Source organism: Centrocercus urophasianus, unplaced genomic scaffold (assembly GCF_019232065.1).
Source record: "Centrocercus urophasianus isolate 14NV4802_14NV808 unplaced genomic scaffold, USGS_Curo_1.0 seq_14, whole genome shotgun sequence".
Classification (NCBI taxonomy): domain Eukaryota; kingdom Metazoa; phylum Chordata; class Aves; order Galliformes; family Phasianidae; genus Centrocercus; species Centrocercus urophasianus.
The window spans coordinates 3,120,806-3,136,646 of NW_024884586.1; the positions used below are offsets into that span (position 1 = coordinate 3,120,806).

At 42.8% G+C, this 15,841-nt stretch overlaps 3 protein-coding genes and 2 non-coding genes across 13 annotated transcripts in view; all 5 read left to right on the forward strand.

Moving 5' to 3' along the window:
- DENND2B (DENN domain containing 2B) overlaps window positions 1-6,379 on the forward strand; it is a 154,494-nt gene extending 148,115 nt beyond the window's left edge. For all 6 annotated transcript variants that reach the window (XM_042814786.1, XM_042814787.1, XM_042814788.1 and 3 more), the window contains 6 exons: window positions 1,606-1,783; window positions 2,729-2,770; window positions 3,727-3,838; window positions 4,770-5,009; window positions 5,148-5,234; window positions 5,637-6,379. In XM_042814786.1, the coding sequence (XP_042670720.1) occupies window positions 1,606-1,783; window positions 2,729-2,770; window positions 3,727-3,838; window positions 4,770-5,009; window positions 5,148-5,234; window positions 5,637-5,671 (694 nt within the window). In that variant the 3' untranslated portion in view covers window positions 5,672-6,379. The remainder of the gene's footprint in view (window positions 1-1,605; window positions 1,784-2,728; window positions 2,771-3,726; window positions 3,839-4,769; window positions 5,010-5,147; window positions 5,235-5,636) is intronic.
- A 1,380-nt stretch (window positions 6,380-7,759) lies between these two features.
- On the forward strand, window positions 7,760-10,622 carry RPL27A (ribosomal protein L27a). Its single transcript, XM_042814124.1, has 5 exons — window positions 7,760-7,806; window positions 8,067-8,130; window positions 8,398-8,473; window positions 9,275-9,449; window positions 10,446-10,622. The coding sequence occupies exons 1-5, from the start codon at window positions 7,804-7,806 to the stop codon at window positions 10,572-10,574; spliced, it is 447 nt and encodes a 148-aa protein (XP_042670058.1). The 5' UTR covers window positions 7,760-7,803; the 3' UTR covers window positions 10,575-10,622.
- LOC122158428 lies at window positions 8,818-8,949 on the forward strand. The gene has a single exon (XR_006168225.1). It is a non-coding gene; the product is annotated as a small nucleolar RNA SNORA3/SNORA45 family (small nucleolar RNA).
- LOC122158429 lies at window positions 9,737-9,868 on the forward strand. Its single transcript, XR_006168226.1, has one exon. It is a non-coding gene; the product is annotated as a small nucleolar RNA SNORA3/SNORA45 family (small nucleolar RNA).
- A 1,867-nt stretch (window positions 10,623-12,489) lies between the features above and the next one.
- The window catches only part of TRIM66 (tripartite motif containing 66), a 43,672-nt gene continuing 40,320 nt past the window's right edge, over window positions 12,490-15,841 (forward strand). For 2 of the 4 annotated variants that reach the window (XM_042814682.1, XM_042814683.1), the window contains exon 1: window positions 13,219-13,543. In XM_042814682.1, coding sequence (XP_042670616.1) covers window positions 13,324-13,543 — 220 coding nt within the window. In that variant the 5' untranslated portion in view covers window positions 13,219-13,323. Of the gene's footprint in view, window positions 12,831-13,218; window positions 13,544-15,177; window positions 15,262-15,841 lie in introns of those variants that run through there. The other 2 variants (XM_042814684.1, XM_042814685.1) reach the window with 2 other exon arrangements.

Consider the following 15,841-nt stretch of genomic DNA (forward strand, 5'->3'; position numbering starts at 1 on the left):
AGTGTTTCCTGCCTGAGATGTCTCACAGGAAACCATTTTCTGGGACTGAATTTTGCCAAACGGATGTGCAGAGCCCTACCAGGCACAGGAGGAGCTGACAAGGGCAGCAGGATGCCATGGAGCAGGGTGCTGCCACGTGCTGTGCTCAGCTGCTCCTGGCCCCATCCGCCCCCTGGGAGAGCTCTGAAGGAGAACCCAGTGTCCTCCCCTGGCGTGGGAATGGCGCTCAGAGAGGATGCAGGGGCTGATTTACGTCACAGCACTGCGTGTAAAGCAGCAAGTTACAAAAGGGCATTCTATAGAACGGAGAAAAATATTAACTGAATGTTAGAAGAATGTTTGTCTTCCTGCTTTTAGCTCGACGTGGCTCTTTTTTTAGTCAGTCGTGTAAGAAGACCGAATTGGATGCAGTTAAAAGTGCGGCAGCATCATTAAAACCAGTTTGAGAATCATGCTGGGAGCCTGCACTGCGCCCCACAGCTCTTCTGAAGAGCAGCATTATGTTTGCCATCACCCACACTCGTAGGACCAAAGCATGAGTCAATGGCAGAACCCTGCATGCTCTAAAATGATGTATTTCTCTAACTTTCTGATTTTTCATAGAATCATAGAATGGCCTGGATTGAAAAGGCCCCTAATGATCGTCTAGTTTCAACCTCCCTCATATGTGCAGGACCTGTTTCAGACTACATAAGTTATGAAAACACGCTGTAATTGACAGATCTTTAATTAAGTATCAAATAAATTAAGCAAACCAGCAAACAACAGGCTAAAAAGGCATGCATTTACTGCTCCCCAAACTTCTCTCTTTCTATTCTTATTCTCACTTTTCCCCTTCAGCAATCTTCAAAAGTTAATCACTGACAGGAACAAACAGGCAAAACCTTTCTTCTGGCCCTGGCATAATCCATAACCAGAAGTGCTTTTGACAGCTATTCCAGTGTAAGTCTGATGCCCCCTAAAGTTTCCAGTAAGACTTGCAGTGAAGAAATTGACGTTTCCCCTCAGCATTCTCAAGCAATAGCAGCTCTGAAGTTATTAGTTATTTATAGTTCTTTGTGGCTACATTAAGCACAGCAGAAGTTTGCACTGTGAGAAAATTAGCTCGGTCATGCTGGGCTGGGTAACAGTCCAAATTTCTGTCATCCACTGCCTGCAAGAAGGAGATGCTGTAATGCAGCCCAAAATCAAAGCTGTGTAACAGAAAGCATGCCTCTATTCCCCTGCTGCTCAAACTGGCGCAGTAATGAGGCTTCTTTATTTTTAATGTTTGGAAACCATGTGACTGTAAAAGGGAATTGGGTTCAGTAGTGGAGGGATGGTGTATGATGTAAATTTTCCACGAATGATACGAAGCCTCAACTTCATGGGTATTTCAGAGCACTTTTCTGAACAGGGATAATACCAGTATCATGACAGTTGGTCTGACGTCCATCAAAATATATTATTATTGTGTGGTTAGTTGGTTTGGTTTTGCTTTGTTTGTTTATCTTGTTTTTATGTGATTTAGTCATTTTTCTTTAGCATTTTCAATTTTTATGTTTTCCTTTTGCTGTCTCTTGTTTGTTTGTCAGTGCTTGACATGAAAACATCCTCTCTCCGCAGCACCCTCTCAAGCTGCTCACACGCTGTGGTGGCCCTGCTGTATCCCTTCTCCTGGCAGCACACCTTCATCCCTGTTCTGCCCTCATCCATGATTGACATCGTGTGTTGCCCTACGCCCTTCCTGGTGGGCCTGCTTTCCAGCTCTCTGCCCAAGCTGAAGGAGCTGCCTGTGGAGGAGGTAAGAGCTGGCACCAGAATTATTTGCCAGGGCTAAAGCTGGCCTGGCCAGGAGAGAGCCTGCTGCTTGCTCCTTGGTCCTGAGGACAGAGAGAAGTGAATGTTGACTGGGGCCAATATTCTGATTTCTTATGTTTGTGTTGTACCTGTCACGACAAGATCACGAAATGCAAGCTGCTATGACACTGGCTAATGCTAATGGCAGTTGTGCATGCAGCCACAGGCAGAAGAGAAAATAAAATCTTTAAGGTTTTGGGTTTTTTTATTGGTGGGAAGGTAACTTTTAAGACTCTGCTAACACTGTATTGGAAATCAAATGAGAGTTGTACTTCATCAGCTGTTCTGGTAAAACACCACCAAAATCCTCAAGGCCACACGCTTCTTTCTTTTCTTACTCCTACTGCTTTCCTGTCATTTTCCAATTTGTTTTTTTTTTTTGTGTGTGTGTGTTCATTTACAAGGCTCTCTGTGCTTCAGGCTTTTGTAAATCTCTGCTGTTTTCCTCCCACGTCCTAACATTGCTCTCCCACATCCCAGCTCCTTCTCACAGCTTCACTGCTCCATTAGCATTGGCATGTCACACCCTTGCCCTCCAGAAGCCCCGCTGTCTCAGACAGCACCATTTTCTTTAACCCACTCCCTGAGATACTTTTCAATCACTCAGTAGCAAAAATTAATAACATGCTAAGGTGTAAAACAAAAAATCTGCCCAACTATGTTAATTTTTGCACATATTTACAGATCTATTTTAAATCTGACTTTAGTTCTACAGAAAGAACTTCATCTTCCTCTTTTGTAACCTCCTTTATGACTGTTTTCACAGTAGGAATTTGATCTGTGATGAGGCTTGGGATCGTTCAGACAATCCTTCTCCATTAGAAAGCAGACTAAATGAATGTTTTCTATCTCTTAAGATATATTTCGCCATCATGTTTTCTTTCTTCAGGCTCTGATGGTTAACCTGGGATCAGATCGATTCATCAGACAGGTAAATTACACCTTGAAATGTTGCCACATACTTTAGCAACCTGCTTAATTTTATCATACTAGGTTGCTTGCTTTTAAATCATAGATGCCCATATGCAGTGGGCAAGACACTAGCAAAAAGGAGCTCATTTTCTGTTTCATCTGAAATTAGCACCAGTGTCTTCAGGTGTGCGAAAGGGATTGCAGCTGCTAAAGAAACCAAGAACTGTATTGGCAGTGCAAAGAAAACCATCAAAAATAGCATCATGTAAGCAAGAAAACTCATTGTTCAAGGTGAAAAGGACACAAATTACAAAGAAGAGAAGTCTCTGAGTGAGAGAGGGAGCATGGGGAATGGCTGAGTGTGGTGGGAGAAGGGTTGTGAACAGGCAGGTAGAAATGTGCCACTTGGTAATTTCAGAAGTATCCACCAGTAGGCAAGGTGAGTAAATTTTCTTTGTAAGGTTCCCTGGAAAATATGACTGTGAATATTCCTATAAATATTCCAATGTGTGCTCACCTTTGCTGAACAAGCATTAAATAAACAAAGGGAGCAATGGGACAAAAGCCCAGAAAATAAGATGTGCTAGAACATAAGTGAAAGCAATTACTGAGAACTGAAGTTAAATAAAGGCAACTAGAGCAGCTGTGTGTCCATGTGGCTGCTCTTCGCATGATGTGTATTCAGTGAAACAACTATTTGGACTCTTTGGCTTGTGAAGAGCTGATTCCAAGCATACAGATCTTTACCTAGCTCTTCGGGTTATCTTTTCTGGCTTCAATCTCATTAAGAGTGACAAGAAATGTTTAGAAATACATGATAGCTGCACACAGGTTTTTATTATTATTTCATTTAAATAGGCATGATAGCAGCTGATGCAAAATGCTTTTCTTCTGAACCTTAAACTGTGCAAAATTAATTGCTGCAGTTGCTGCACAGGATGAATGTGATTTAAGGATGTTTTCTTCCCCTGTCAGATGGATGATGAAGACACACTATTACCTAGAAAGCTGCAAGCTGCTCTGGAGCAGGCTCTAGAGAGAAAGAATGAACTGATAAATCAGGACTCAGATAGTGATTCAGATGATGGTAAGCTCATTTGGAAACTCCTAAACAGCCACGTAGGTACTATTCTTAGTTTCAACCCAGGAGAAAGAAAGAGGGGACTCCAGTACTCAGATACAATTTGCAGTATCAAAGAGTGTCTCTGAATGCACAAGGAATGGGACTGATAGCATCAGCACATAGCAATATATTGTCAGCATTCTACTTTGATAGCTTTGTAAGTGAAACATACTTCCATGAGTAGTTTTAAGCCTTTAATCAAACAGAGGCTGTACTTAACTTGGCTCTGATTCAATCCAGAATAACTATCTGTGCTGAGAGGTGGGTCTCCTGTTGGCTCTTGCTATCTTCAGGGAAAGCAGCAGGTACCTCAGAAAGTGGTTTCAGTGCTGGAGGGGCTGAATTGCCTTGGAAGATTCACATTTCTTTCCAGCAATTATAAAAAGAGCCCAGGGTGAATGTAACCACCTGTGGTTAACAGGTATGAGGGAGGACTCTATTCAGCTTCTAAAATTTGTTTCTACTCATCTTTGCTTTACATATGTAAAGCCATATGTACACCAGTAGTGGTGAAAGCGTAAATTCTACTACATATGCTTTTAGATCTGTTTTCAGTGTACAAGCTTATTATCCTCCAAGCATCCATTTTAATTCTCAGAGCTGCACAGAGGCTCGTCAAGTAAAGAGTTATTCATATTTAAACTTAGAAGTATCACTTCGATGCTGCACCCACAAAGTTTTTAATTCTCTGAGCTGTCTCCTGAGGATTTGTATTTCTTGTTGATTCTTGGTTGCAAAACACCAGTTACAGGGCTGCAAAGGAGCTGCAAAAGTCCTTTCTCTTATCACCATTGCATCAGTAAACCGCTAGATGACGGTGCCCAGCCCGGGGTGGGGACAGTGCTGAGAGCCGCAGCAGCTGATTGTGGTGTCTTATTGCTGCCTTATTTTGCAGAATGTAACACCCTGAATGGATTAGTGTCTGAGGTTTTTATCCGATTCTTTGTGGAGACAGTTGGCCATTATTCCCTGTTCCTAACCCAGAATGAAAAAGGAGAGCGTGTCTTCCAAAGGGAGGCATTCCGTAAATCCGTGGCCTCCAAGAGCATCCGCCGCTTCTTGGAAGTGTTCATGGAATCCCAAATGTTCGCTGGTTTCATTCAGGACAGAGAACTGAGAAAATGCAGGGCGAAAGGTAAGGGTGCGGATGGCTTTGTGCTGCGGAGGGGGCAGAGCCGAGGGGCGGCGAGAGGAAGCAGCATCAGAGGAAGGGGACGGCGGGATCTCCGTCGGCAGAGCGCTTTCCGGCTCAGTGTTCTCCCCTCTTCCGTAGGTCTCTTTGAGCAGAGGGTTGAACAGTATTTGGAGGAGCTTCCAGACACTGAACAAAGTGGAGTGAACAAGTTTCTGCGAGGCCTTGGTGAGCAAACTGTATAGAAGTATTTCTAGAATTAATTTTCACGTGACTTCTGTGCTATTTTATTTTAAAAAATATATAAAATCTTTGAGATGAAATCAGATAATGAAGCAGAGGTTTAGGTACGGGATGGGAAACATCAAAAGAATACAATGAAAACATACTTAAAATCAGAGTTCATTATGGTCTTTGTGAAACGGTTTCATTTCATTTCCAATTCCAAATGTTTCATTTCCAAACATAATTGAAGAAAAAAAAAAGTTGACTACTAAGTGTTTTGTTAGTTGGCTCTCCCTCCTGGTGTTAAACAATTGCACTGCAAATTAACCCATTCGTTCAGTAACTTCTGATTGCAGTTGTCTTTTCCAGTATGTGAAAAAGTGACTGGTGGTGCATTTTCTTTAGGAAACAAAATGAAGTTCCTTCACAAGAAAAACTGATCCCTTTCTGCTGAACCACCAACCCAAAGACTACGTATGACACTGTGCTTGGACACCTTCAGCTGCAGACCTTGATGTGGGAGAATGAAAAAAGCTGACTGCAGCTTTGAGTGATTGCCCGTGCTGTTACAGAGCATCCGTGTATTTGGATGGGATTTGTAAATACTGTGCTGTAAGCTTTTGTAACTGATTTTGTAATGAGCAAAGAAAACTGTGGTAAATATTTGTATATTCCTGAGAATAACAGGTGCTTTCCTAGTATGAGTTGAGTTACGCTTGGTGCAAAGATGAGTAGCTGACTGCATGCAGCTCTCAGCAGAACCACTGATTTCAGGGGATGTTTGTGAGAACTGCACTGGTGCCTGAGTACTGCGGTAACAAATGGACCCATGGGTCCATGGCAGAGGTTGTGTGTGCGAGGGCTGGCTTTGTGTGGCAGAGTTGGTATTGTTTTTTTCCTACTTTTCTTTCTCATAAATTTTAAAAACGAAGTAAGAAAGTAACTTGATAATAAGGTACTTGGTTCACAATACAAAGTTTCCACTTGGTTTGAACGCTGGTCAGTAAACTCCTTGTAATCCATTCTGCACTAAGACTGCTAACTGTGAGGAGAGCTCCGTTTTTTGACATGCAAGCTGCATCATGTAGGTACAGTATGTCCTTTCCTCATGTATGTAAGTATGGTTCCCAATAAACCGTGTAAATATACCTGTTTTATAGTCTTTGTGTACTTCTGATGCTGAGTGGGTAAATAACCAGAGGAACTTGTGAATGTGAATTTGCAGTTAAAATACAAAATGGTTGTTACAAAGTTGTCTCTCAGTAAGTTTGCTATTTTGTGACATAAAGTGTTTTTAATTCTACTTAATGTTTTTAGCCAGAGTAAAGGCATTTTATATTACTAAGGCGTTAATTTTATCCTAGCAGAAGCATCTCTTTGAACATTTTTTTTCAAGTAGCAAATCCCTTTCTGTCTTTGTATGTATCATACTGCTCCTAGACTTCCTAGAATCAGGGTTGCCAACCCTGGAGGTGCTCCAGAGCCATAGAGATGGAACACAGAGGGCTGTGGTGAGTGGGCATGGTGGGGGTGCACTGCTGGCTGGGTTGATCTTAGTGTTCCTTCCAACTTCTGTGACTCTATGAATCCACAATTACACGGTAGTATTTTCAAATTGCTTTGGCACTGCCTCTGTTCAGTGACCTGAGCAGAATAAGAACAGCTGGTGTGTGGGGGGAGAGTTGCTTGAATTTCTGATGAGCTATCAGCTGCCTTCCATACAGCCTGCTGCTCTTTGGTGTCCACTGCAGTTAAGAGCATTGAAGGATGAAAAAAGCACTGTATTTTTCTTCATTTGCAGAGTCATTTCTCCCTTACGACGTTGAGGCTCGCGCAATTCCAAACCTGGCAGTGGTTCTGGTTTGCTATCAGCCTCATAGAGCAAAAGCGAGGGTTTATTCACTGAAAAGGTGAAGTAATTTCCTTTTTTTCCTTGCCTCCCTCACACTCAAACATGTATCAATGATAGCAGTAGGACAAGAGGGAATGTTTAAATGGAAACAGGGGAGATTTAGGTTAGATATGAGGAGGAAGTTTTTCACTCAGATGGTGGTGACGCACTGGAACAGGCTGCCCAAGGAAGTTGTGGATGCCCCATCCCTGGAGGCATTCAAGGCCAGGCTGGATGTGGCTCTGGGCAGCCTGGTCTGCTGATTGGCGACCCTGCACATAGCAGGGGATTGAAACCCAATGATCATTATTGTCCTTTTTAACCCAGGCTGTTCTATGATTCTGTTACTCTGTGAGTCAATACTTTGAAAGTGTACATCAAATAAACGCTCAGTGTAAAATATCAAGTTCAACGGAAATATAAGCGCTACCCATTCGCGTCCTCAGGGACACACCTCCCCGAGCACCCCCACACAGGGCGGAACTACCGCCCATTTCTGCGCGGGATCCAACAAGCGCCTCCGTCGCCGATCTCGCGAGACTCCACGCTGGCTGCGAGAGCCTCTGCACAGTCTCGCGAGAGCCTCTGCATAGTCTCGCGAGAGCTGGCCTCTCCCGGCGTTGCCTTCCCCAGGTCTCGCGAGCGCGGCGCTCTTTCTCTGCCGGCGCGCACGCTGACAAGATGGTGGGTGCAGCTGGGCTGTTTCTCGCCTCCCGTCGCTGAGGGATGTGGCCGGGAAGGGGGTGGGGTGAGCGGGGCTTCTCCTTGCCCGTGGCCTGCTCGGGATGGTGTGGGACGGGATGGGATGAAATGGGGAGGGCGGCGAGGTGAGGCTGTTCGGGCCTCCCGCCGGCGGGCCCGGGCCTCCATGGCGCCTGAGCGGGTGGGGCCGTCTCGTTCCGATCGCGGCCGTGCTGCTCACCGCCGCTGTCGCTCCCTCATAGCCTTCCAGACTGCGGAAGACCAGGAAGCTGAGGGGACACGTCAGCCACGGGCACGGCCGTATCGGTGAGTGGGGGTGCCGTGCGGGCGAGGCACCGAGGCTGTCCTGTGGGAGAGCGTCGCCGGGTACCGGGTTGTGCGTGTATGTGGGGACGTAGAGTCTGAGAACGGGGCTGGGTGGCTTGTTAAACATGCAGTGCCTGTTCTTGTGTGTGCAGAGGACAGAGTAAGACTGCAGACATCAGAGTAATTAGCTGAAGTTGGCATTTAATTGTGGTCCGAAGTTAAAGCATTATATTTTCTTGGTGTAACAGGTTGAATATTTCTTTTCAGGCAAACACAGGAAGCATCCTGGAGGCCGTGGTAATGCTGGTGGTATGCACCATCACAGGATCAACTTTGATAAATAGTAAGCTAGCATTTCAAGTTCGTACTAGCAAAAAATGCTCATTTCTGAAGTAGAAACAACTATATTTTATATGTGAACCGCTGAACGAACTTACAATTTTTTTTTCTAACACAAAGCGTGGCTTCACAGCTGCCATCAATCCATGTCCTCATTTTATCTAAACTCGAAGGCCTTTCTTAAATTAGTCATCTTGCAGAACTCAGTGAATTTGATCAAACTTGCTGGCTAGAATGGTGTCCAGCTAACAGATGCACACATGAATTGTTACATGAATTAGAAACGTTACATAAATCAGAACTGCTCTTTAGCTGCCTACTGTAGGGAGTGGGGGTTGTTGACTGAATGCCGAGACTAGAGTCACGTCTGGACAGTGCCTGTTGTCCTGATGTGCTAGAGTACTCGAAAAGTAACCACTAATCTATATTCACTGGCTGTGAGCATTCCTGTCTCAGTCAGTCACCAGATTAGTGACAGGAGCTCTGGAGCTCCTCATGCAGTGCAGTCTTGCCTGAATTCACTGACTTGATTTTGCAATGGAAATACGGATTTGGGCCAGACTTACCATGAGGAGGATTAAATTGTAAGTTCAAGGGAGAAGAGGCAATGAAAAGATTTTTTTGTGGCTTGGGTAGCAGTGATTATTACAGTTGAATACTATGTGTATAATGCAAAAGTGAAATAATTTTTTAAATTTTTTTGATTACTCTGAGCAAGTTAAGATCCTTGTTTCAGTGTTAAAATCCTACCGATTCAGGATGAATTAAAAATGTGATTTAACAAGAAATGTATTTTCTTTCACAGTCACCCTGGCTACTTTGGAAAAGTGGGTATGAGGCACTATCACTTGAAGAGAAACCAAAAGTTCTGTCCCACTGTCAATTTGGATAAACTATGGACCCTTGTAACTGAGCAGACAAGACTCAATTATGCAAAAAACCAGGCTGGACTGGCCCCAGTCATCGATGTCGTGCGCTCAGTAAGTTTCTGCTCAAATTCAGGACTGCAGTTCCTGCTCATTTAACGTGTTACTTAGCTTTGTGTTTCAGGCTAAAATGGTAAACTGCAAATAAATTGCAGTGCCTGAATATTTGTAAATCTGGAACATAATTGTGTATCTTAGCATATCAGTACGTAAACTAGTGTTTATGTTGTTAATGTAAGAATGACTTCCCTTTTTTTGAAAAGTGGTAGGTTGTTTAATTGCCAGAAGCACATGTGAAAACATCACAGTGCTGTTCTCACTTACAGAAAGCCATTTCTAATACTGAGAATAGAGTCACATCTTTACATGTTCTGTTGTTCTGGTGTGCTATCGTTCTCAGACATAAACTTCTGATCCTCATTCACTGGCTGCGATACCTCATATCTCAGTCAGCCACCAAATCAGTGACAGTAACTACCTTATCAAGTAGGTACGCTCTGCATCTGAGAAGCCTCCTTGTTGGCTGGTTTTGCCACTTCTGAAAAACAGTGACTTTAAAGGCTGTATTACTAATCGGCCTTGTGCCACCATTGTCCTTTTAATGGAGAGGACGGGGGTGAAATGAGGGGATTCCAACAGAGAGGTGATGTAAAGAGCGTGGGCCAGATGTAACTGGCTAGTAGTTAGCTGCAGCAGTGCAGTCTGCTGCTCTGTCCTTTGGAAAAGTGGGAAGCAGTCAACAACTTCTTTACAGGACTTGGCATTGTTTTCTGTATGTGGCTTTGGGAAGGTAACAGCTTCACATGTTCTAGATTACTGAAAAAGCATAACCACCTCATAGTTTCTACTTCTCTGAACAAACACTACTGCAGTAGCTCATGCAGGATATATTTTACCAACTTAAAGAGATGGATGAGGAATTTAGGTCGCAGTGATGATCATAGTTCTGGTTTTTATTGATGTGTGCTAAAAGACAGAGTGGAAGAGCCTGGAAGTTGGTTGCAAACACTAAATGTTGTCTTTTTTATTGTTTTTCTTTAATCTTTCTAGGGTTACTACAAAGTCCTGGGCAAGGGCAAGCTGCCCAAGCAGCCTGTAATTGTGAAAGCAAAGTTCTTCAGTAGAAGAGCAGAGGAGAAAATCAAAGAAGTTGGTGGTGCCTGTGTGCTTGTGGCATAAAGGCCTTAGTTTTATTCAAACTTTCTGAATAAAGACCAATGTGTAAAATGTGTTGATTTATAGAATTTTCTGACTTTTTCTTTTTTGTCTTGTCCTATGCTGTTCACATTAAGTCTTATCCATGTAGTTATTTCTGGCTGTATTGTGTAGTGGTTTGACAGATGCTTAGGGTGATTTGAAACTGCCTGGTTGCAGTGCCAGCATTTAACACTTGAAGAAGTACCTCCTATGGTACCTTCACAAAGTAGCAGTGTACACTGGCTTTTCTTATAGCCAGACTTCCTTTGCTTTAAGGAGGTATCACAACCCACTCTCCCTCAGGGTTGGGCAGCTGTTGGGCACAAGCTTGGGGCCATGGTGCCTCAGGGTGCATGACTGAGGGCTTGGTCCTTGTTGAGGCTTAGGCTGGTTTTGCAGCCCATTTACCCTAGAGCCTATTCCTCAGATGTATCTTCCAAATAGTCCAGAATATCTGGGGAAAGTTTGGAACATAAGAGGCCTGAGTAAATTGCAACTTCGCTGCTTTTACCACCTGATTTCATGAATGTGACTAAATTCTCACCTTGTATTTCTGTGGAAGGTCATCACATGTTTGGAATTTGAGTCCTTATGTGCTGAGTGGCAAGGAAAAAACTTGATTTCCCTCATTTAGGCTGATGGCCGAAAAGCCAGGCCCTTTGCCTTGCAGGTGAGATTGCTGCCAGCTGCTTCCCCTAGCTCCCTCACACGCAGATATTTCATTTGCAGCCTCTGATGCTGGACATGATGTCTCCCATGGGCCACTGGTAATGTAGCTGCCTGACTGTTGGTTTGCATTCCTGACTCAGCAGGAAATTTTTTCTCACTGTCGTCCTCCATCCTTCCAAAATGCTTGTGCTTAATTTCTCCTGTTAGGAAAAACTAAAACATAAACTAAAGGAGTATGGAGCCTGCTTCTACTCATTCAGCTGCTTGTCTGGTCTTCGTGGTGGTGCAACATATCCCAGTATTTGGTTTTGTGTTTGCAGTGATTCTCTGCGTTTGTGCTTTGGCTCTGGGCTGTGGTTTCTTTGCCTAAACTGTGGTAGTCTAAGACCTCAAATTCCTATTGCAGATGTTGCATATTTCTGTAGGATCTGGTTTGTCACCTTAGCAATGGTATTTGCAAGAAACGAAGGTGGCACAAGCCAAAAAGCTGTGCTGCCCTAATGGTGTTTGTCTCTGAAAGATGATGTGATGCATCACGTGCCAGATGTGATGGATGCCCCATATCTGGAGACATTCAAGGTCAGGCTGGAGGGGCTCTGGGCACCTAATTGAGCTGCAGATGTCCCTGCTCATTGCTGGGTAGTTGGACTGGATGGCCTTTAAGGGTCCCTCCCAACTCAAATCGTTCTGTGATTCTATCCTGTAATAATTGCTTTTGTACCATCTGTTACTTAAACTGCAGGTACAGTCACCACAATTCATTTCTAAACAGACCAGTTGTTTTGATGCTACAACTATGTTTTAGTGATGGGTTTGAATTTGTTGAAGTGCATTCAGTAAAGTTGATGGATATCTACCTTTTCTTAGTAGTGGGTCTTGGGTATGAAACTACTTTTTTAAAGTAGTTTGAATAATTAGGATTTCAGGATGCAATACTTTTAAAAGGATTTAAAAAAAAACAAACCTATTTGTGGACTTCTGAGATGTCTATAATTTTGTTTCATTAAAGAAGAAGGTCTTTCTGCTAACCATTTCCATTGGAATCTTGCTTGAGCTGGACTCCCCCCAAGGGGATGTTTATCCCTAAGGTTAGAGCTGCTGCTCTTCTGTGATGGGGAGATCTGGAGACAGCTGCAAGTTTGTACTGCTGGCAGCAAGGCCACCACGCCAAGGCAGTGAGCAGTCATGTAGGGCTCTGGCCCCACCAGAGGGTTCAGTCAGCCAGAGGGGTGCTTCCAAAGGAGATGAGACTGCTTGCTTTTCCTTCTTGGATGCAACTTGCCAAAGTTTCTCATTGCAGGCTGTATCTGACATCTCTGTACATTTGAGAATCAAGGATGGTACACGATCTGCAAAGTACTCAACTCATCTTGAGGAGTTTAGGTTGGCAAAGGAAATGTCCTGCTTGCAGAAAGTTCCAATTTGGTCTATAACCTGATGTGTGTTCGTCTTGACTGGTGAAATTTGATCACTGCAATGTGCACTTTATTAGATTTCTAAGAAGCTCAACAGAAGTTGCATCATATTTATCAAGGCAGCTTTCTAATGGGCATTGCTGAAATGATGGAGGTACGAGCAGTTATGATTGTCTTTATTTGCTTTACCTGCAAGCTCTGAAATATTGAGGTGTAATTATAAAAGCAATCAGAGAATATCATTATTTTTATTGCATGGTTTCAGTGCTTCTAGCAGGAAATGTACAGCATGTGACAGTTCAGCCCGATACCAGCTTTGTAAGCAGATCAATAGAACAGATTACTTCAGTTTTTTACAAAAGCTGCAAGTACTATAGAGAGATAGTGGGATCATGGTTTGTAAACCTTAAACCACACTTTCCTGCACAACAATCTGCAAAGGTTTGGTTTGGTTTTTGTTTTTGGGTTTTTTTTGGGTTTTTTTTTTTTTTGGTAAAGCGGGTTATGTGATTTTTTTTTTTAGCTGCAAGGAACTTCCTCTTTATTCAAGGGACTGAGTAAGTGTTGTTTCTGAGAACGTGCACCCCACTGCTGCCTTCTATTTTGTGCTTGAGAGATCAAGTGTTTTGGGAAGCAGAGGGGCTGACATGAGCCATTTTGTGACTCTTCGTGTTCTTGATGTCAAACCTCAGCCAACGGCAATGGAGCCCCTGGATGTGCTGAGGAAATGCTTGGTGTGCAAATGGGATCTGTGCAGGAGAGACCCCAGGATGCTGCCATGCCTTCACTCCTTCTGCAAGGACTGCCTTCCAGAGCTGATTCAAGGATACAGCTACATTTCCACTGTGCATGAAGTTGTATATGAAGGTAATGTTTATGAGCCTCTGATTGACTTAGGTGCTTTGTAATACAGTATTATAAACATGTATGGCTTGAGGAACACTTCTATGTAGCTACTTTGAAAGAATAAGCTAGGAGACTCAAGGTGTATACGAGCAAGGAATGGACTGAGGAAAACTTCCTTTAGCACATTCTCCATCCAGCAGCAGTGCTTTGAATAGAAATGATGCAGACAGACAACAATCATGTTTTCCAGAAGGGTCTTGGTTTCATTTACCAAGTGTGACTTTATGAATATTTGCTTTGCTTAAAACATACAGTGAAATGCAAGAAAGTAGTTGCTAGGCTAAGTTAATATTTATTCTTTTGGACATGTTGGACTTCTCTGTGGTTGTGGTTAGAGTTAATATACCTCCTCTTCTCCCTTTCCTGTCCCTGCAAACACCACAGTAAACAGTGACATCCGGCTCTTTGCTCTTCATGGAGGGCACAGCAATTGTTATTAGAATATGGGTATTGTGGTGCACTGAAACTCTGCGCTTTCCTTTTGTTCTCATTTTAAGTGTGGTTTCACTCTATCTAAGCACTTATGACTGAGGGATATGCTGTAACTTGTCCTAACAAATTGCCTGAAGCTGGCTAGGACATGAAGCATTTTCGGCTGTGTAGCTTTTCAAGTGCTGAAATCATTTGTACGGTTTCTAGTGATGCTGTTAATAGAAAATATGTAATTTTTTTTTGAATGAAAAGGGGCTTCCATCTCAGAATACAGTCATTTTAACTGAATGCGGCTTAATTACCATGGGGAAGCATTCCAAACTCATTACTAATTTATAAGGAGAGCAAAGGCACATAGATTGCTTGTATTTCCACAGGCTTTGAACTCTAGATGAATAAATCACATCGTTTATTATCTCTTCCAAAGCAGGTTTTAGAAACATGCAGGAATAGAAGATATTTTCCCTAAGGTGATGATAATCTGCATTGATGTGATAAAATAAACTAGATAAGTTCAGGTTCAAGCACAAGTGGAAATAGTGTTAGAAGATGACTGCTGAAAAGCTGGCAGAACACAGAAGATAAAGGAATAACTGAATGGCAAAGGAGAAAGGCTGTTTGTGGGAGGGTGCAGACAGGAAAAGACATAAAGGTAGGGAAAGCAGGCAGCAAAGCAGTCATTTCAAGGAAATGCCTCCTTGAAATGTTAAATGCGCAGTCACACCAAGTTTTAAGTATGAGGGGCCTCTTTTGTAATTGAGTGATGTTGAAAACCACCACTACGTTGTTGTTTTTTTTTTGTGTGTGTGTGTGCTCATTTGACATCTATGTCATTCCTTTCTCCTCCTTGTTTTTGTTTGCAAAGTGGAAAAAGGAATTTATGCTTCTTGATCTTGGGTGAAGTGCAGCTGGGGGTTCTCATGAATCATTAAAATATCAGATGTTTATTTGGGCACCTGAGAGCGGGTTGGGAAATATTTGTCTACAGGAGATTGGAAGAAAGAATGGTCCACATCTATATTCTTGAAGTTTCTCTGTTTACTTCTTCATTCTCTTGTAGTTGGGAAATTTCTATGGGAAAGGAAAAGACTGGAGAAATGGTAGAGGAAAGAAATAACGCACAACGATGACCCACTGTAAATGAAGTGAGACACCAGGTGCAAAGACTCCATTCATATATAAGCAACAACAGCAGCAAAACCAAAACATCTGTGTCTCTTCAATCAGTGATTGAAACTGCAACCACTGTGAGTCAGCCAGGATGCATTTGTGAAATCCTCTGCCACTCACGGTGCACTGTGAAAACATATAGTTGGTTCTTGTGTGCTGCCCTTCTGGGCCTGTCTCTTTCTCACTGAGTTCTGAAAGCACTCAAAGCCAAATCTGTCTGAATTAGGGGTTGGCATCAAAATAAATTCCTCTTTATGTGTAAATCTTTCTTTCCTTCAGATATTTGATGATGTAAATCATTTTCATACTTTCAATGTCACAACTCCGGAAGGAGCAGGAAGAGAAGCTGTAGAGGTGTGTTGTGAAAGGTTCATGTTTTTTAGAGACATCTTGAAGGCTGCTTATTTGTCCTCTCTCTCAAAAAAAAAAAAAAAAAAAAAAAATCACATGCAGCCACTGTTTAAATCATAATTTAGGCCCCAGAGAGCAATGTTCTTATACTAACCTTCTGTGTTATTTTTTTCTGAAACGCTATTTTAGAAACATGCTTTGGCCTTTCTCTGGCTCAGATAACAAAAATCACGGAAAATGGCTGCATAATTTCTTTCAACATTCTGCAGAGAAGTCTAAAACTGTCTGCACTTGTTTGACACTAGC

Excerpts from the sequence above, each read along its gene's own strand:
- RPL27A (XM_042814124.1), top strand. Across the intron at positions 8,131-8,397 it reads CCACGGGCACGGCCGTATCG|GCAAACACAGGAAGCATCCT; the intron begins GTGAGTGGGGGT and ends ATTTCTTTTCAG. Across the intron at positions 9,450-10,445 it reads TCATCGATGTCGTGCGCTCA|GGTTACTACAAAGTCCTGGG; the intron begins GTAAGTTTCTGC and ends TAATCTTTCTAG.